This window comes from Pyrus communis, chromosome 2 (genome assembly GCF_041283825.1).
Source record: "Pyrus communis isolate YQ-2024b chromosome 2, ASM4128382v1, whole genome shotgun sequence".
Lineage (NCBI taxonomy): Eukaryota > Viridiplantae > Streptophyta > Magnoliopsida > Rosales > Rosaceae > Pyrus > Pyrus communis.
In genome coordinates, this window is record NC_142566.1 from 8,280,540 (window position 1) to 8,300,283 (window position 19,744).

At 38.7% G+C, this 19,744-nt stretch overlaps 2 protein-coding genes across 9 annotated transcripts; both read right to left on the bottom strand.

Annotated features, from left to right (window-relative positions):
- Window positions 1–2,177: 2,177 nt before the first annotated feature.
- LOC148698499 (uncharacterized) lies at window positions 2,178–7,885 on the bottom strand. Of its 4 annotated transcripts, none has more exons than XR_015955547.1 (6): window positions 7,167–7,818; window positions 5,713–6,177; window positions 4,368–4,922; window positions 3,892–3,920; window positions 2,673–2,889; window positions 2,178–2,561 (listed from the first exon to the last, which is right to left on the bottom strand). XR_015955547.1 is itself a non-coding variant. In XM_088683818.1 (5 exons), the coding sequence occupies exons 1-5, from the start codon at window positions 7,243–7,245 to the stop codon at window positions 2,493–2,495; spliced, it is 1,197 nt and encodes a 398-aa protein (XP_088539944.1). In that variant the 5' UTR covers window positions 7,246–7,885; the 3' UTR covers window positions 2,178–2,492. The 4 variants fall into 4 exon arrangements, 1 of the variants encoding a protein (XP_088539944.1); XR_015955548.1 differs by having other exon boundaries at window positions 2,673–2,939; XR_015955544.1 differs by having other exon boundaries at window positions 2,673–3,274.
- Window positions 7,886–17,373: 9,488 nt separating this feature from the next.
- On the bottom strand, window positions 17,374–19,489 carry LOC148698500 (small ribosomal subunit protein uS19m-like). 5 transcript variants are annotated; one of them, XM_088683832.1, is made up of 4 exons: window positions 19,362–19,489; window positions 18,469–18,600; window positions 18,278–18,354; window positions 17,374–18,074 (listed from the first exon to the last, which is right to left on the bottom strand). In XM_088683832.1, the coding sequence occupies exons 2-4, from the start codon at window positions 18,538–18,540 to the stop codon at window positions 17,780–17,782; spliced, it is 444 nt and encodes a 147-aa protein (XP_088539958.1). In that variant the 5' UTR covers window positions 18,541–18,600; window positions 19,362–19,489; the 3' UTR covers window positions 17,374–17,779. The 5 variants fall into 5 exon arrangements, with proteins under 5 accessions (XP_088539958.1, XP_088539961.1, XP_088539969.1 ...); XM_088683835.1 differs by having other exon boundaries at window positions 18,977–19,362; XM_088683843.1 differs by lacking the exon at window positions 19,362–19,489 and adding an exon at window positions 19,313–19,356.
- Window positions 19,490–19,744: the final 255 nt, after the last annotated feature.

The following is a 19,744-nucleotide window of genomic DNA, read 5'->3' on the forward strand; positions in this document are numbered from 1 at the left end:
TCCCAATGAGCTTAGACAAGTGCTTAATGTCTACTCATTGCTTTGCGATTGGTGATGCTTTAATGTAATATTTTTAGATCTAGCTTGCAAAGACTCTTTTTTGAAGCCAAGTTCTTCATGATACGTTTTTGTAATGCCCTTTTTCCAATAAGTGAAATATTATACTCTTCTTAAAAAAAAAGATAAAGAGAAACTCCGACAACAACTAGAGCCTACACAGTTAAATACAAAAGCTTGGCATGCTTCACTAAAAAGCACGCGATCCCAAATACTAATATTGCCAATACTATAATGCCCTAGCGAAGTAATGACATCAGCTAAGAAATTGGCTTCACGGTACACATGCTTTCGGTCAATAAAATCAAAAGAAGAAGCGAGCCAAGTGATGCCCTCCCTACGTGATACTTCGGAGCCTCCAAGAAATCTTGCAATGATTTAGAAAGCCATGAATCACAAGAAACTCACTAGAAGCTTCCATCCAATTAGGGAAATTTGATAAACGTGAAAAGTTGAAAATCCAATATAAACAGAAAAAGATTAAGTTGAATTGCTTGTCTAGCTCTATCATATGGTGTGTTGAATACTAAATTGGTTGTGTGTTTAAGAAATCATGAAATGATTGCAAGTTTAAAGTTGTGATCTTTTCATATGTAAGTTCTGAAATTATTACACTTTTAAGAAAAACACTTGAGAATTGATACATTATGAATTAAAAAAAACCTCAATTGACTTTGTAACTGACAATTAAGAATCAATCAAAGCGTGTCAATTAGATAGTTAAACATTTAATTTATTTCTAATTGAGTTTTTAAAGTATTTTTGTATCAATTTTTTTTTTTTTTTTAACAAATGATATTATCTATATTAAGGGGAAGGGGAGTGAGCTTAGCCTCACAATGAACTTGTAATAATGAATCAAACCTAAAACCTTTCACTTACAAGTGAAGGAACACCACTAGACCGTGATACTAAATGACTTGTATCGAAACTTATAGTTTTTAATTGGACTGTTTTTTTTTTTTTAACAAAATATTGGAGTGTTTTTCTAATTTACCAAGAATATTTTAGCTAATTCGAGTTTATGGAAAGTTTTATTCAAACACAACATGCTCATTCCACATATATCTAAGTTTTTTCAAATATCAAATGAAGCCAAATGGGAAATCTCCTTTTTCTTTTCAAAATACGACACGAGGAAGGCAATGTCGTAAATGTAAACCTGGCTCGGGTCTTTTCTCAAAATGGCGACTCTCTTCTCTAAGACATTTGCTTGATTGGAAGATAAGATCGAGCCATCAAAGCAGCCCATCATTAAGTTTAATTGCTTGGTTTGTGTATTCATATTTGGAAGAGGAACTTGTATGGCACGGATTTATTGCTATAGTAGCATCTGGTACCAATAATACAAAAACATGTATTATTTTCTTTTCACAAATCCTTGTATTATTGTCATAGGACGTCAAGTCCTTTGCCGTATTTGGAAAGACCTACTAAGGAATTACCTTAATTTCCACTGGTAAATCAAGGTGCTCTTCCAATCTACCCAACATGAATAAGCAAAGCAATATATGCAACATTGTTCTTAGTTTAGCAAGGAATGGTTTAATTTGTTCTCAGTTAACATTTTATGCTTTTAAGAAGTCTATAAAGAAGCCACTTAGTATTACGGTCTAGTGGTATTCTTTTTCATTTGTAAGTGAGAGGTCTTAGATTCGATTCTTGCTAAAAACAAATTTAATCCATAATTTTGCTACCTCATTGTGAGGTTAAGCCCACTTCACTTGACCCTAAGAAATTTACACGAAAGTGGACAAGGAATTCTCAACCAAAAAAGTGCCCTCCGAACCACACGTGAAAGTAATTTTCAAATTCCATAAAACGAAAGGGCTATTGATCTATGGCGAAACATGAAATTATTATCAGCATTGCGCCAAATTTCCTAATAAATTTATGCATTATATTGAATTTGTAATACTGTAGGAGTTGTTTTATGGTGTATTTGTGAGTTCTTTCTTTGTTGAAGCGATATTCAGAGACCACCACCGAAAGATCTTATTTCATTTAGCACAAGATTCGTACAGTGACCCGCCACTGAAAGGTTCATTCCTACTCGGTACTGGTTTACCGAATAAAACTTCAACCACCGGTTCGGAAAGTTTGAGAAAATAATCATCCAATGTCGATCAAAACCCCATTCGGAGGCTTCATTTTCGGTTCTGGTTTACCGAATAAATCTAGTTTAAGTTTTACTTACATGTAATCAGTCAGTGAATCTTACAGACATAATTTGTCACTGGTTTAAGTACACTACCACAAGAAGTGCACCATTCATCCAAAGCTTATATACATCAATGAAGACGAGAAACAAAATCCTAAAACATAAACAGCTCTAGCTGGCTGGTGGTCGAGTGGATCTTCATTTTTGGTAAACAAGGAGACCTGGATTATCTTCTAGTGGCAGCCATGACGATGATGCTGGGACGTCAGGCTCTCTAGGGTGTGTTGGATAACCATGAAGGGAAGATTGATTCAAAAGCTTGGTCCATATCAAGATAATCCAACTGTAATTGATAAAACAAGGAATGAGTAATGACATTATTATCGAACTCACGTTGATAGCAATCTCAAGGCGCATATCATGACTACAAATGCTTAAGAAATGTCGTTTTTACATGAAAAATGACCCCAACCCTCGTTTAAAAGAAAGGTAAGGAAGGCGAAACCGATGCCCAAGCAGAGCCCACAATCCGTCCAGACTCTCCCACATTCGCATACAAAAATTACCCTCTTCTCTTCAGTTCAAATAACACACTAAAGACTGCTGCTAACACACTGCATCTCCTCAAAACTTTTGTCTTCTCACCACCCCACCAATAATGCAGAAACTCTCTACAAACACCAAGTTGCACGTAAGGGCAGAACCCACTTTAACCTACAACCTGAAGAAGATTATACCACAAACTCAAAGGCACTATAGAACGACAAAACATATGATCAATATTTTCTGCACCTTGCACCAAATGTATCAGTAAAGACAATATGACTTGCTCGGTTCAAGGACCACATATGGATATGGGACTCGGTAACTACTTATACCCAACTCGACTATTTCACCATTGTCTGTGACTTTGGCAAGCCCTTGGAACTTTCGATCTCCAAAATGGTAACTTGCACAGCTAAACACTAAAGTTTCAACGATGGTTGATGCTAACAGTCAAGTTATTCCACAGACAACCATTTAATGAGGAAGCCTGAGCTTGCTCGTCCTAAACCCCTGATTTAAGACAAAAGAAAAAGAGTGCTAATTGGTAATATGTTTATGTCAACGGTTGAATAACCATTTCAAATGAAGGCTCCATGATTTGCTGTAGTATCCTTTTCTCTATCTCATACATGGATGTTTGTATTTGAGAATAATTAAAAATTTCAGCTTTTTTTTACAGCAAAGATACTTTTCCAATGCTACTTCAACTGCTTCTATAAACTAACTAGAAATGAGCCCTTCAAACTATATAGTGGAACATCAAATTAAGTTGGAAAAAAAAACACGAGGAAAAATGAGCACACCAAGGCATTTTCAGAAGGGAACCAACCTAAAATTTTAATGTAAAATTATTAAACATACAAAAAGAAGATTACAATCATTAAAAAATATATATAGGTATAGCATTTATTTTGGAGAAAATACTAGAACAGCTCAAATTCTATAAACATCTAGCTAAGACAAAGTAAACACGAATAAAAGCAGGAAAGCGATATAGATGGTGGATGAAGAAAAGTGGTATAGATGACTTCCAGCAGATAATAATCATCCAGTAAAGCAAAAGTAAACATGAATTAAAACAGAAAATGCTAGAACAGCCAGAAATCTGTAATCATCTAAAGTTTTACCTTCAGGTTTTTCACTTGGTGTGGACATCCTGCAGAAATTAAAACACGTGATAATAAGTTATTGAAGCAACCATGTTCATACAAAAAAGAAACAGAAAGAATGTCTGATCAGCAGTGAGATGAATAGCCTACAAAAGAAAGGGGATCCACTTGACTTTAATGTGCACCTCATTTATCTAAATCCAAAGTTTTCACCCATTTTAAAAGTCCAAAACTGTAAGTTCAAAGAGGTGTAATCATTTTGCCAAAAATCAGAAAGGTATATTGGAAAATGGATCAAAGGGATCAACTTTACTCTAATTTGTACCTTACGACGTCAATTTCATTTATTCACCTAAATGCAAAGTTCTCTGACTCAATTGAAACTGTAAAATATGAAAGGTATATTGGAACTCCAATCTCATATATTTGAAACTCAACCCAAATTTTGCGAAATGAGAAATAGGGTTTTATCTAAAATCCTGGCAATTAATTACCTTCTATAATAGAAACCAATTTTTCTGCATCACAATCAGTTGAAGCACAAATACTAGTCGATTCTTGAGCTTTGCTGCTGGGCTCTGCTTCTTCAGTCACTGCTTCGCCTACAATATGCTTTTCCTCAGAAGCCAAAGCTGCAACCTGAATGTCCATGGGAGACAGGGAGTCCGATTGCGGAAATGCTTGAGACAATTCAGGGAAATTGAGATCAGCAGAAGCACCTTTGAGGGATAGAGCTGCTGCATCATAAGCTCGAGCTGCCATTTCAGCTGTTGGGTATGTCCCTAGCCAGAATGTCTTCCTTTTCTGGCAGATTTGTGCCACCCATTTGCCACTACAGCGCAATCTTATGCCGCGGTACTTCTGGTGGTTGCTGCCACTGTGATCATCACTAGTACTAGTCCTCTGCCTCTTCTTGTTGTTTTGCTCTTCAACATTGTTTGGCTGTTGCCCTTTTTTGGATGTACAATTCAGAGTCCTCTGCCTCTTCTTCTTGTTATTTTGCTCTTCAACATTGTTTGGCTCTTGCCCTTTTTCGGATGTACAATTATCTGAATTTAGGGTGGTTTATTATGTGGAGATATTGAAAGATTCGAAAAGAGTTTAAGGAAACACATGTTCACATAAACAAAAACATATCAATTGCTTTCCTATAGCAAATGGAACACAATTTCCATCTCTTCCTCATCATTAACAAATCTTGTACCCTTTTAACAAAATAGACCACAAGGGAGACAATACAGTACATCACCAAGACTCAAACAATATATGCCTCCCCCAGACACCACAAGCAAGGAATCCCAAACTTGCACGAAATATGATGATATTGTTTTCCCTAATTTCTAAAGCTGCTAGCCAGTGCATTCACCAGCACATAGCATACGAAAAAAGCATTCATCCTCACCGACAAATCACTTCTAGCAAACATCCAATCAAGGCCAAACACTTCCAACAGGTGCATCCAGATCTGTCTAGCAGATCTGCGGTGCAAGAAGTATATGGTCCACATACTCTGCCTCCTTTATGCACAAGTAACACAACAAACACCAAGGAATATGCACAGGTTCTTGTTCTCTGTAACACGTCAAGGGCTATACTTTGAATCATGCGAAAATTTTCACCTATAAGGCGGATTAAATGGATCAAAGGGATCAACTTGACTCTAATGTGTACTTATGACTTCAATTTTATTTATTCACCTAAATCCAAAGTTTTCTGAATCAATTAAAACTGTAAAATTAGAAAGATATATTGGAACTCTGATCTCATATATTTGAAAGTCAACCCAAATTTTGCAAAATGAGAGTTAAGGGTTTATATAACACCCTAGCAATTAATTACCTGCTGCAGTAGAAACCAATTTGTCCACATCACAATCAATTGAAGCACAAATGCTAGTCGATTCTTGAGCTTTGCTGCTGGGCTCTGCTTCTTTAGTCACTGCTTCACCTATAATCTGCTTTTCCTCAGAAGCCAAAGCTGCAACCTGAATGTCCATGGGAGACAGGGAGTCTGATAGGGGAAGTGCTTGAGCTAATTCAGGGAAATTGAGAATAGCAGAAGCACCTTTGAGGGATAGAGCTGCTGCATCATAAGCTCGAGCTGCCATTTCAGCTGTTGGGTATGTCCCTAGCCATAATCTCTTCCATTTCTGGCGGATTTCAGCCACCCATTTGCCACTACTGCGCAATCTTACGCCGCGGTACTTCTGGTGGTTGCTGTCACTGTGATCATCACTAGTAAGAGTACTATTCGTCTGCCTCTTCTTCTTGTTTCTTTGCTCCTCCACATTGTTTGGCTCTTGCCCTTTTTCAGATGTACAGTTTTTTGAATTTAGGGGAGTGTATTCAGTTGAGATTTTGAAGGATTTTAAAAGATTCATAAAAATACATGTTCACACAAACAAAAACATATCAATAGCTTTCCTATACCAAATAGAACACAATTTATTTACAACTATAAACAAAAGGTTACAATAATCTTACATCAGATTAACTCCATTTCCTCCTCATCCTCAACAAATTTTGTACCCTTTTAACCAAATACACCACAAGAGAGCCAAAAGAATACATGACAGAATCTAAAACAATACATCCCTACCCTCAACACCATACGCATGGAGTGCCCCAAACTGGTGGGAAATATGAAGCTACTGTTTCCCCTAATTTTCTAAACCTGCTAAGCAAGTGCCTTCATCAGCACATAGCATACGACAAAAGCATTCATCCTCACCGAAAATCGCTTCTAGCAAACATCCAAAGAAGGCCAAACACTTCCAATAGGTGCATCCAGATCCTTCAAGAGGATCTGCAATGCAAAAAGTATATGGTCCACATACTTTCTCTCCTTTATGCACACGTAACACAACACACACCAAGGAGGAACTGCAAGCTTAAATGCGAAAATTTTCACCTTTAAGACCAGCTTAAATGAATCAAAGGGATCTACTTTGACAGTAATTTGTGCCTTATTACTTCAATTTTAATTATTCATCTAAATCCAAAGTTTTCTGAATCATTTGATATTGTAAAATCAGAAAGCTATAATTTTCTTTAGAAAGCTATAATTTTTAGTTTGCCAAAAAATCAGAAGGGTATCCGATCTCATGCATATGCAAGTCAACCCTAATTTTGAGAAATGAGAACTAGGGTTTATGTGAGAACTAGGGGTTTATCTAAAACCCGAACAATTAATGAGCAAATTAACAATGAGCAAAAAAAAAAAAAAAGAGCAAATTAACAATTGTACAAAAAAAATAAAAAATGATCAAATTAACAATGAATCAGCAATTATACCTGCTGCAGTAGAAACCAATTTCTCAACATCACAATCAGTTGAAGCACAAGTAATAGTTGATTCTTGAGCTTTACTCATGGGCTCTGCTTTCTTCAGTCGCTGCTTCCCATACAATCTGATTTTCCCAGAAGCTGCTTCTGCTTCTGCGGCTGCCTTAGCAGCTGCAGCCGGGATGCTCAACGGAGACACGGATTCTGGTTTGGGAAGTGACTTTGCTAATTCAGGGAAATTGAGAGAAGCAGTAGCACCTTGGAGGGCTAGGTAGCATCATAAGCTCTAGCTGCCATTTCTGCTTTTGGGTATGACCCTAACCATATTCTGAATTTCTTCCTTATATTGTGAATTTTCTTCACCAATTTGGTCCTCCACAACCACACGCCGCGGTACGTCGGGTGCTTTCCGCCGTAGCTGTGATCATCAGTCGTCTGCCTCTTCTTCTTGCAGCTGCTTTGCTATTCCGCACTGTTTGTATTGGAAGAATGACAGCACGGCAAGCTGTATGTACTGACAGCACAGCAAGCATACAGCACGGCAAGCATGGGTAAAGGAAAGACAGCAAGGGTGTGCACTCTGGAAAGGAATGTGCATGTGATTGCTGACTCATGGACAGCAGGGAAAGGAATGTGCATGTGCATGTGTGCTGTTGCATCCGATTACAAGTGTGTAGGGTGTAAAGCTTTCAGCTTCCTTTGTATTGTGTATAAGTATGCCTTCCCATAAGGCTCTCCAAATAGAGAAAAAAAAATAAAAAGGTATTACAATTCAAATCAGAAAAATCAATATGGTATCAGAGCAGGAAAAATAACCTGCTTCTGCATTTCTTCCAGCTGATCGTATTCCATCTCCGACATGGCGGAAGAGAATTCTTATTCGTTTGGAGATTCCCAGATACCTTCCTCCTCAACCGTGTCTGAGGTGGATGTCAATCCAAATCAAAGATTAAGCTCGGTCTTGTTAAATGAGTTTAATTACTTACCTTGGTCGAGAGCAGTGAGTCTTGCCCTAGGTGGAAGGTCCAAGCTAGGGTTCATAAATGGAAGCATCGAAGTTCCTGATGTTTCTTCACCAACTTATGAAATCTGGCTTTGCAAGGATCAGCTAGTTATGTCATGGCTCCTAAATTCCATGGAACGTAAACTAGCTGAAATATTCAGTTATTCTGAATCATCATTCAAACTATGGGAGACAGTCAAGGAGATGTATGGCAGCCAGAACAATGCTGCACGTGTGTTTCAATTGAAGAAGAACATTTCCAACATACAACAAGAAGGAAAGCCCTTTGTTCAACTTCTAGGCAGCATGAAGAGCATGTGGAATGAGCTGGAAATGTATCGGCCTCACACAACTGAGGCGTCTTTACTACTGAAAAGGGCAGAAGAAGACAAGATATTCCAACTCTTGTCAAGTCTCGATTCAGGATACGAAGACCTACGAAGCCACATACTCATGAACCCCGAACTACCTTCCTTCACCAGCGTATGTGCAACAATCCAACGTGAAGAAGTACGAAGGAAAGTCATGAACACTGGCACAAAGACCAGTGTAACTGAAGCAAGGGCTTATCTAGCCAACGAAAGAAAATACAAAGTGAAGAATCCACACTTAAAGTGCCAACACTGCAACTATACTGGTCACGTTAAGGAGACATGCTGGATTTTACATCCAGAATTAAAGCCAGAGTTCATGAAGGATAACAAGGGCTCACAAAGACTGAACCGTGCACCACATAGAGCCAACAATGCAACTACCTCAACCTCTCATAGGTCTGATGCACTCAAAAGCTTCACTGCAAATCCAGCTGCACTCATAAATGAGTTTGCAGTGTATCTTCAAAGCAAGAAAGAAAGGATTAAGAGTGACCAAACGGTCGGCTTTGAAGATGGAAATTCAATAGCTTTGCTAGGCAAGTTTGCTGGATTTCTGACAGAAACACAAAACATGGCCCAAGATGACATGCAAGGTATCATGACTGCTTTTAAAACTGCTCTTAATGTAAATATGATGCATGATTTGTGGATTGTTGATTCGGGTGCCACAGATCATATGACCAACCATGTTTCTAAGTTTCACAAGTTTGAAAAATTTTCAAAACCGTCTCAAGTCTCAACTGCTAATGGTGAGAGTTCTAAAGTTTTAGGGAAGGGAAATATCAACTTAATATCGGACAAAATTGAGTCAGTAGCCTTATTTGTTCCTTCTTTTCCATTTCAACTTCTATCTGTGGGAAAAATCACCAATACCTTAAATTGTTTGGCCATTTTCTCTCCTCACAATGTCATTTTTCAGGATTGCCTCACCAAGAAGACGATTGGTGAAGGGTTTTACCTAGATGGCCTCTATTACATATCAAAAAACAGTCCCAGAGGATTTCAAGCCAAGTCCAGTCCATCCCAAGATAGTCAATTGTGGCATCAACGTTTAGCTCATCCTTCCCAACCTGTTTTGTCTTCCTTGTTTCCAAACTTAGGGAATGATTTAATTTCGTGTGAAACATGTCATTTGTCTAAAGCCACCAGATTGTCTTTTATCTCATCCTTATCTAGGACTAGTAAAGTTTTCGAACTAGTTCACTCAGATGTATGGGGACCAACGTTTGAATCTTTTGATGGTTATAAGTATTATGTAACTTTTGTCGATGATTTCTCTAGAGCTACATGGTTGTACCTTTTAAAGTCTAAGAGTGAAGTGATTGAAGTTTTTAAGGATTTTCACAATCTTGTTAAAAACCATTTTTCCTCTCAAATTCAAACCTTAAGATCTGACAATGGCACCGAATATATGTCCCATATCATGTCATTATATTTGAGCAAGCATGGTATCATGCATCAAACAAGTTGTGTCGGCACATCTCAACAAAATGGTGTAGCTGAAAGGAAAAATCATGACATTCTGGAAAAAACGAGAGCATTAATGTTACAAATGAACGTACCAAAGAGATTTTGGTCACAAGGAGTCATGGCGGCTGTGTACATCATCAATAGACTTCCTAGCCGAGTCTTGGTGTTTAAATCTCCACTTGAAGTCATGAAAGGAAGAAAAATCGACATTTCACATCTTAGAGTCTTTGGCTGTGTCTGTTTTGTTCATATACAGTCACACCATCGAGATAAGTTGGACCCTAGAGCTCTCAAATGTATTTTTCTTGGTTATTCATCAACACAAAAAGGATATAAGTGCTATGATCCTCAACTAAGAAAAATAATTGTATCTAAAGATGTACGATTCCATGAAGCTAACCCTTTTTTCAGCAAATCACATGAAGCCACAAGTCAGGGGGAGTGCATCTTAGACCTAATTCCTCTACCAAGAATTTGTACTTCTACACCTCCCATTGAAGTCAATAATGAAGGTACTCATCCTGATAATTCTGTGCATGATGATGACAACGGCAACATAGAAAATCCTCAAGGTGTGGATGAAAATTTGAACGAGGATGAGACAAACCTTCTAGTACCTCGACGCAATCCTCGGCGTGATAGACAACCTCCCACAAGGTTTCAAGATTTTGTCACATATAAACCGAGGCATCCAATTTCAAATTGCGTGTCGTATCAAAAGGTAACTCCATCTCATGCTGCCTTTCTTAACAACATTTCAAGTCACAGTGAGCCTCAAAACTTTTATGAGGCTAATAATCAAGTTGTGTGGAAAGAAGCAATGAGAGATGAACTCAAAGCACTAGACCAACACAAAACCTGGAGCATCACCAAACTTCCACAAGGAAAAAAGGCAGTGGGCTGTAAGTGGATCTATAAGATCAAGTTTAATTCTGATGGTTCGATTGAGAGGCATAAAGCCAGGCTGGTGGCTCGAGGATTCACTCAAACATTTGAGGTGGATTACAAGGAAACATTTGCTCCTGTTGCAAAAATGAACCCAGTAAGGGTTCTATTGTCTGTTGCCATCAATAAAGGTTGGTCTATGTATCAAATGGACGTGAAGAACGCCTTTCTACATGGTGATCTTGAAGAAGAAGTCTATATGAGATTGCCACCAGGACATCCTCAAAGCCAAGAGCCTAATTTGGTGTGTAAGTTACATAAGTCAATTTATGGACTGAAGCAATCACCACGTGCTTGGTATGCAAAACTAAGTACCGTTCTTCATAGCATTGGTTTCAAAAGGAGTAATGCAGATTCATCATTATTTGTTCGCACAAGAGCTGCAAGCAAATTAGTTGTGTTGATATATGTGGATGACTTAATAATTACAGGTGATAATGTTGCTGAAATCACCACACTCAAACAGTCACTTCAACAACAATTTGTGGTTAAAGATCTTGGGGTGTTGAAGTATTTTCTTGGAATCGAAATGGCATCTTCTTACAAGGGACTATTTCTTAATCAACGAAAATACGTCATGGACCTACTTAAAAATGCCAATATGAGTGATGCCAAGCCTGCACTTACCCCTCTTGATATCAAGCTCAAGCTTGACTTGGGAGGCACGCCACTCTCGGTTATCAGCTTATATCAGAGGCTTGTCGGCAAGCTGATCTACCTAACGATCACCAGACCAGACATCTCACATTCAGTAAGTATTGCCAGTCAGTTCATGCACTCTCCCACCATCGAGCATCTGAACCTTGTCAAAAGAATCTTACGTTACTTAAAAGGGTCTGTTGGTCGTGGCATCCTCATGGCAAAGAATGACAACACTCAAATCATGGGGTACTGTGATGCTGATTGGGCAGGAAACGTAATCGATCGCAAGTCCACCACTGGTTATTGTACCTTTGTTGGTGGAAACCTGGTCACGTGGAAGAGCAAGAAACAAACTGTCATCGCAAGATCAAGTGCGGAAGCTGAATATCGTGCAATGGCCTCAACCGCGTGTGAGCTGATATGGCTAAAAGGACTTTTATGTGACTTAGGTGTGTTTACAGCTCAACCAATGACCTTATTTTGTGACAACCAGGCTGCCATGCACATAGCATCAAACCCCGTCTTTCACGAGAGGACGAAGCATATTGAAGTCGACTGTCACTATGTCCGTGAACAAGTACAGTCGCAGGTGATTCAGACACATTATGTGAAAAGCTTCGATCAGCTGGCTGATATATTCACCAAACCTCTGGCTTCTCATCAGTTTCAAAGACTCCTCTCCAAGCTTGGATCCATCAACCTACTGGATCCAGCTTGAGGGGGAGTATTGGAAGCATGATCATTGGTACCTAAGACCTAAAACTTCAAGAATAAGGGATAGTATTCCCAAACCTTAACCTTGCAGAATCTACTTCCGTCTTGATGGAATAGATCATTGGTTATGCACCTGTTCGTTCCCGTACCAATGTTGTTAAAAAGTATCATTCTAGTAGTCAATATGTGAGACTAATTGCTCCACCAAACATCGTTGGAAGAGCAGAATTTTGACATGGATGGCCTTGTTGGCCGAATCCACCCTAGTAACTTTGGTTTACTTTGTGAACATATTTCCATGTTCTTGGATTCAAGTTTGGTGTATGTTTTACTTATGGATAATCTTATTGATATTGTCCTTGAATATGAGTTAATTGAATCATGTTTCTTAATACATGAGACCAATTCAATTAAGCACGTGATTAGGTAGGAATATGGGAAAGTTAGTTGTCTGGATGAATGCGTACTACGCACACTAACTTTACACCTAAATCACATCCCTAACAACGACTTCAAGTCTATCCAACCTGATTAAGAGCATTTGGCACGCTCTTCGTTGTATGAATGGTACTGAATTACCATTTAAGAGACCTTAAATTCTCCCTGACGTTGAGTTTTTAAGGATATTCGAGATGACAATGAACATAAATGAAACCACTAAAGAAAATAGAGTGAAATATCTTTGCACCACCTCTAAAAATAAGCCTGAAGCTTTGATTTAGGGCCAATGGGTTGTCTCCCAACTGGGAATACACCACATGTGGTCGGCCTGGAGCTTGGTGATTGAGCAGTTTACTTGTTTTGGCACAACCTTTTGGGACACTTAGGTCGAACAATGATGGTACAATGCATCTCTTTATCTGAAGTAAGGATATTGTGCCTACAAGCACACTTTTCCAAGCATACCCATTAAGGAAATTGATTTTCTATATCATTCCTCGCAAAGATACGACACGACTCTCTTTTCATAGTGGATTCAAGGGAATATATATGGACTAATCCAACCAAAATGCGGACCATATAAATACTTATGATTTTGGTTGATGAATCGACAAACTGGTCACATGTTTGTCCACACACATTGCTGCTAAACCTCATGGCCGATTAAGGGTTCACCACCCTACTTATCCCTTAAGGTCCGGAAGACTGGATAATGCCAGAGAGTTTATATTGACGGTTTTCGATAAAGTATTTCATGTATTTTGGGTTTATAATTGAACATTGAATTCCCATGTTCACCCCAAAGAGCCTCGCCTAGTGATCATAAACAGCAATTTAAATGATCGCCCGAATTTTGCTGAACATACCAAGTTTTCGGTTTCTGCCTAGGGCTATGCAATCTTTGTACGCAGTTATGTTGGTTTGCCTTGAGGCCCATTGCCACCCAACCTATATGACGTTACAATTGGTTACTGGGTACAAACCTGACGATTTTCGTATTTACGCATTTGGGTGTGCATTCTATATGCCAAGTTGCGCCACTGCAACGTACCACCGAGGGTCCTAAAAGAAGGATGTGTATTTTCGTTGATCATGATTCTCCTTCACACTAGCTCTCTTAGAGCCCTTGCATGCGATCTCTTTATCGCTCATTTGCGGGTTGTCACTTTAATGAGACAGTCTTCCCGCCGTTAAGGGGAGATAAGAACGTCAACGTTCTTGTAGAACGACACAAATTTGCGTGGAAGTTACCCATTATGTCTCATCTCGATCTTGGTACCGCACATGTATGATAAATAAGTACGATGAATTCTCAATTTCAAAATGTTGCTCCAGACACATTCATCTGATCTAGCTAAAGTGACGAGATCATATACCAGCTGCAAACATGCCTGCAAGGATAGACATACTTAACGGATGTCAAGTCAACATCCCTGGATGGTGTGCTGCCCCTGTTGGACGGTTCGGTACACTGGCAGATAACCAATCACTCTGTCTTGACCTGGAGCATGATAGTTCACTCGGTTCGTAAGATTCGCTTCCCTAGAAAAGGAAGACACGGCACAACAATGAATCTGAACTTGATTGCTGTCTTAAATCATTTCCATCTCATGAGATTAATCCAGATTTCTCCCGAGACTTAAAGTTCTTGGTCCAGTATACTAGCTTGGATGAGCTAAATGGAATTGAAATGAGATCGATGATGTTTTCACTTATATGGTAGTTACCGACATAAATGAAAAACGACGATGTCGAACCGTGTTCGTTGATTAAGTGACAACGTAGAATTGATTGGACAACTAAAGTTACAATCCAGGTCAAATTCCTTATCAAAGTGTGTATTGGACCTATCATTCCTACACATCCCAGGGTAACCATGTTGTGTTACAAGTGGGAAAGGAAGCGTTATGAGATGAATGAAATAGTGTGATATAATGTACGCCTTACGATGCAAGGTTTCTCTCAAACGTCCTGTGATTAATAGCAGCATTATGAAATGTGGTTAGGGTTTTCTCTATGGGGCTATAGATATAGAGATTTACATGTAATTTCCCGAAGAATTACATGGACTAGTTCAAATAGTTCCAAAACCACGGAACACCCTCGTAACTCATTTTGAGGTGTTCACTTATGGATTGAAAAATCCGACGGATGTGGTATACCCGTCTACGTGATTATTTGATCAATCAAGGATGAATTATGCCCTTGCGTGTTCAACTATGAAGTCTTATTCCAAATTGCTAGAGTTACAGTTTATGTCGTTGACACGAATCTCACTAAGACTCCGAAAGAGCTTGAGAAAACTGCCTCGCACCTGAATATGGAATTTGAGATGAAGGATCTTGGGAAAACTCGTCTATGCTTTGACCTGAAGTTTAAGCATTGTTCTGACGGTATTTTGGTCTACAAGTCGAACTATACCCCGAATGTGTTACCTTTGAGTATACCTTTGAAAGTTCATACGTTATATGCAAATGAGACCCTTAAACAGGTTATGGAATCCGAAATTCCATATCTAAAGTTCAACTTTGCACTACGTTGTACTTAGCTCATTGTATTTAGACAGGACATCTCCTTCGCTGTTGATCTTGGTAAAGATGCAGTAATGCGCTTACACGCATCCACTGAATTGGTATTAAAGACGTACCCTAAAGGTACTACATAGGCAAATCCCAATACATCTCGAGCAGATCCAACCCCCTGATCCTCAGAAAGATGCTTACCTTGTTTGTTATGCTAACGCTGGTTACTTATCAAACCCGCACAAGGCAAAATCCCCAAATGGTTATGTCTTTACTATTAGGGATATCGCAATATCTTGGAGATCCACGATATGACCTTAGTTGTGAAATCTTCGAATCGTTCCAAGACTCACCTCACCTCACTTCACTATGCCACAAGTGAGACATGGTTAGGAGTTCTTGTTGAGAATTTCGAAGTACTTGCTGTGTTTTCATCCATTGTTGAGTCCCGACGACGATCCATGAAGATTATGCCACATGTATCAACCCGACCAAGCCATGATACATCAACGAAGTCAACGCCAAGACATATTGCGCCTACATCTACATCAGCAAATCATCATGAGATTGAAGTCATGCAATCCGTTCCCAAGACAACTTGGCCGATCTCTTCACCAAGTCATTGCCCAAGTCTACATTTCAGAAGCTCGTCCAAGGAATCGGTATGCATAAATTATCTGAGTTGAATCGCTTGTAGTTCTCTTATTTAGAAGTTATGTCTAACTCAGGAGGCGTATCTTGAAGCATACTCACATGATCTTAATGTACTCTTTTTCCCTATGATTAGGAGCATTTTTCCCACTGAGTTTTTGCTACCTAACTAGGTTTTAATGAGGCACCTATCCCGGGATGATCATAATCCGTTGAGCTCACTACCTTCGTCCAGTTTGACAAGCGTTTTAGACATTATGCATATTTTTCTTACTTTTCTCCTTAGTCTATGAGTTTTCCTCATTCCTTAGTTTTACCGCAGCAAGGTTTTTGTGAGTTTTTACAAATGCATACATCAAAGTAAATTTGAGACTCGCGATCACCCGTTGTGCCGATGACTTCATCAACTATTCTACCTTATCTGCTGAAGAATCTGATGCGATGGTTTGTTTAGTATTTACACACTCAAGGGGGAGTGTTGCAGTCATATTTAGAATAGGAATGTGATTGTGTAAATCCTAGTAGATATGGGAATGTATCTTATATTCCTATTAGGAGTAGATTACCTATTAAATGTTGTAATCCTAAAGGGAAAGGTTTTACCCTTTCTACTACTATAAACAAAGGCGCAATGGGGTGAATCAAACACACCTCACAATTACACATCTCTCTCTCCTCTCTACTATTGCCGCACCTTTCTCTCTCTCAATGACCTCCACAATTGTTCAGTAAATTATGCTTACAACAGATGGGTTGTTATAAAAAAAAGTAAAAAAATCATAATTATTTTGTATTTTAAAAATATTGTTTTCCTGAATTTTTGTGGGGTTTTCCTTTTTTTTTTTCTTTTCTAATTTTTAAAATACATTTTATTTTCTCTACTTTTAAAATTTAAAATTCTGAAAAATCCTAGGCCATTCGATCACTGGAGTATTAGATATTAAGAGGCCCGGATTGTGGAGCTTTGACATTTCATTGTCGTGGGCCTCAAGATAGCAGGAGATGTGCCCGATTCGCCTTCCATGGCTAGACTAGTAACAAGATACACCTCCGTTGGGTAGTGGACGCAGCGGATCTGGTGATATTGCAGATGATCGGGATGAGCGTGCCCTGTTTTGTCGTTGTGGAGATGAGCTAATGGTGGTTTCCTTCTCGGCTTAATTGTGTTTTGTGTATGCTTGTACCGCCTAGCAGTTTGTGTGGCCTCGCTTTTCAATGACGGCTCTCTGTGTTCCTTGGTTTTGAATATGCCACCATAAATGAGTCATGTAAGAGATTTACTATGTTTGTTTATTGGAGAAAACGTACTCAGGTAGCACCTTTCTTGTAATCGTGTTCCTCTCATTAATGGTTTATTGTTATTGCTTCGGTTAAAAAAGAGAGTATGATTGATGGATTTCTATTAAGGAAATGTCAAATTTATGAGCTGAAATCTTTTAACAAATGAGCCAAAGTTCGAACCAAACTCGAGTTATGTCATAAAAAGCTACAAGTTGTTTCACGAGCTTTATGAGCCAAACATACCAAAGCTCAAGCTCGGTCATTTTTCGACGGGCATAATATTTTGAACAAGAAGGTTGCTTTAGAGTTCTTCCGACACAGTAGACACATCAGAAATTCATCAAACTGATAAAACATGAAGGTTGCTTCACTTAAGCAAAAGGATAACAAACACAAACATCCACTAAGAAACTCTCAACGCTTAATTAAAACCGACTAGAATCGAAACCAAACACATATCCTCAGCTGGACAAAATCCAATCAGATTATTCACGTGTATCAGAATTCACCTGAATGAGACAGAATCCAATATGTTACGAATTTCACCATGCGCCAGACATTATGCATGCTCTCAGACCTTCACTTTTTGCCTGCTTTTTTTCCTGGTTTCACTGGTCTTACTGGTGCAGTAGTTTTAGCCTGAACTCTTCGTTTCCGTGTCATTGCAAACTCTCCAAATTTATGACCAACCTTCTCTTCAGTGATCTTGCAGCGAATATGATTTTTTCCATTATAGATCCGGACTGTAGTACCCACAAATTCTGGCAAAATGGTAGATCTGCGTGACCAAATTTTCTTATTGTTAAGAAGATCTTTATTGTTCTTCATTTTCATCAGGAATGCATCCACAAAAGCGCCATCGTAAAAATGAGATCTGCTCAAAAGCCAAATCCAACAAAATTACAAATTCCTTACATCAGAAAATGAGAAAAATTCCCACTAAAAATGTAAAAGCAGACACGCAAACACAACCGTAGTGACCACATAGTATCCCGAAAAGACACAAAAATTGAAACATTAAGCCATGGTGACAAAATGGACATGGCAAGAAAGAGCAGCACCGTAAAAGAAACATACTCTTGCTTGGCTTGGGTACTATAGCCTGCTTTGTCCAGTCCACACGTTCCCACAACCACCGGCTTTCCGGAGTTCAGCTATACCAAATGGTCCAAACCAAACAACACCAACAAGCCATCACATACCACTGTTAAGGCTGCACAATGGTATTGAATGCATAAACATATACGCAAGTAACAGGGTAATGTTACCTTGGTAGAGGACTCGGAGAAGAGTTTGCCAACTAGGCCACGATTGAGGGTTGCAATTAGACGCTTTGCCATCTTCAACTGTGTTCTGTGACTAGAGGGATGATAACAATTGGGTATTTTCTCTGATTTGAGCTACAAAAGAATATAAGGCAACTTAAGGAAGTACCCAATAACTTTCTTTTCGAAAGACACGGAAGAATAAGAAGAGCACACTACGAATCAATGTGACAGAACCAGATTAAAAAAGCACACAGATTCCTCGAGAAATAACAACTATCATCCTTCAATTCATTTACATTCACCATTCTTGAACAAATCAATAACATGTGATATTTATGCTCCTTTAATTTGCTTATGATGCACTTATCGACATCTAGTCAAAGCTGGAACAATTATTTAAGCACACCAAACAACTCGGATTACATTTCAAAATTTATAAACAGAGGCACAATGCTTGAACAGAATGGGATTACAGTTAACACAGAATTATCAAAGAACTTCATCTTACGAAGGAAACTCGAAAAATCTCATAGAAAAGCAAGGGACTTATGAAAAAACTCGTAGGCGGCGATGGTTGTTTAATTGGGTATATGTGGGGTTTGTGTTGGCGGTTCGATTGGGTTCGAACTGGGTGTTGATGGTTGTTCGAGTGGAGGTCTAGCGGTGGTGGGGGTAGGGTCTGACGGTGGTGTTTGTTGTGGTTTGATGGTGGAGGTAGTTGCAGGTCAATCACAAATGAAAATTGCGAACCAAGATACAGAAATTAACAATGGTGGACAATCCACATGCATTCGAAATCAAAAGAAAACCTCAGAAATAGCAAAACCCACATGCGAATTTATACCAAAAACCAGAGAAATGATAAAGGGAGATGGAGATGGAGGTTTATTTACCTATCTCTCAGTGTGCTGGAGATGCGAGGAAGTAGTGGGAGGAAGCGAGCTACCGAGTAGAGAGAGAGACGCACACGGAGCTAGATGGGCCTTGGGTAATTTTCTTTTCTTTTCTTCTTTTCTCTTTCAGCGTGGGCCTTACTAAATAATGAAAAACCCTTAAATTTTAATAAATAAAACAAAAAAACACTTAATTTTTAATGAAAATGACACAATTAAAAAAAAAAAAAACCTTGATATGCGCATCTATTTATGAAATTGAACACTATTTATGAAACTGAACGGTACTATACTGTTTATTGGTCCAATTTCTTAAATAGTGTCTAGTTCTTGATCATGTTTCATAAATAATGCCTAGTTAATGGGTCCAATTTCATAAATAA

What these genes read in the sequence shown, in the direction of transcription:
- LOC148698499 (XM_088683818.1), bottom strand. Translation starts at nt 7,245, where the DNA reads ATGAGTAAAGCTCAAGAATCAACTATTACTTGTGCTTCAACTGATTGT. An exon ending in ATTGGTTTCTATTATAGAAG is followed by an intron (nt 3,921 to 4,367) that starts GTAATTAATTGC and finishes TAATTTCTGCAG; the next exon opens with GATGTCCACACCAAGTGAAA. An exon ending in ACCAAGTGAAAAACCTGAAG is followed by an intron (nt 2,562 to 3,891) that starts GTAAAACTTTAG and finishes TATCAATTACAG; the next exon opens with TTGGATTATCTTGATATGGA.
- LOC148698500 (XM_088683832.1), bottom strand. Translation starts at nt 18,540, where the DNA reads ATGGCAAAGCGTCTAATTGCAACCCTCAATCGTGGCCTAGTTGGCAAA. An exon ending in TCTCCGAGTCCTCTACCAAG is followed by an intron (nt 18,355 to 18,468) that starts GTAACATTACCC and finishes CATTTGGTATAG; the next exon opens with CTGAACTCCGGAAAGCCGGT. An exon ending in AGTACCCAAGCCAAGCAAGA is followed by an intron (nt 18,075 to 18,277) that starts GTATGTTTCTTT and finishes GCTTTTGAGCAG; the next exon opens with ATCTCATTTTTACGATGGCG.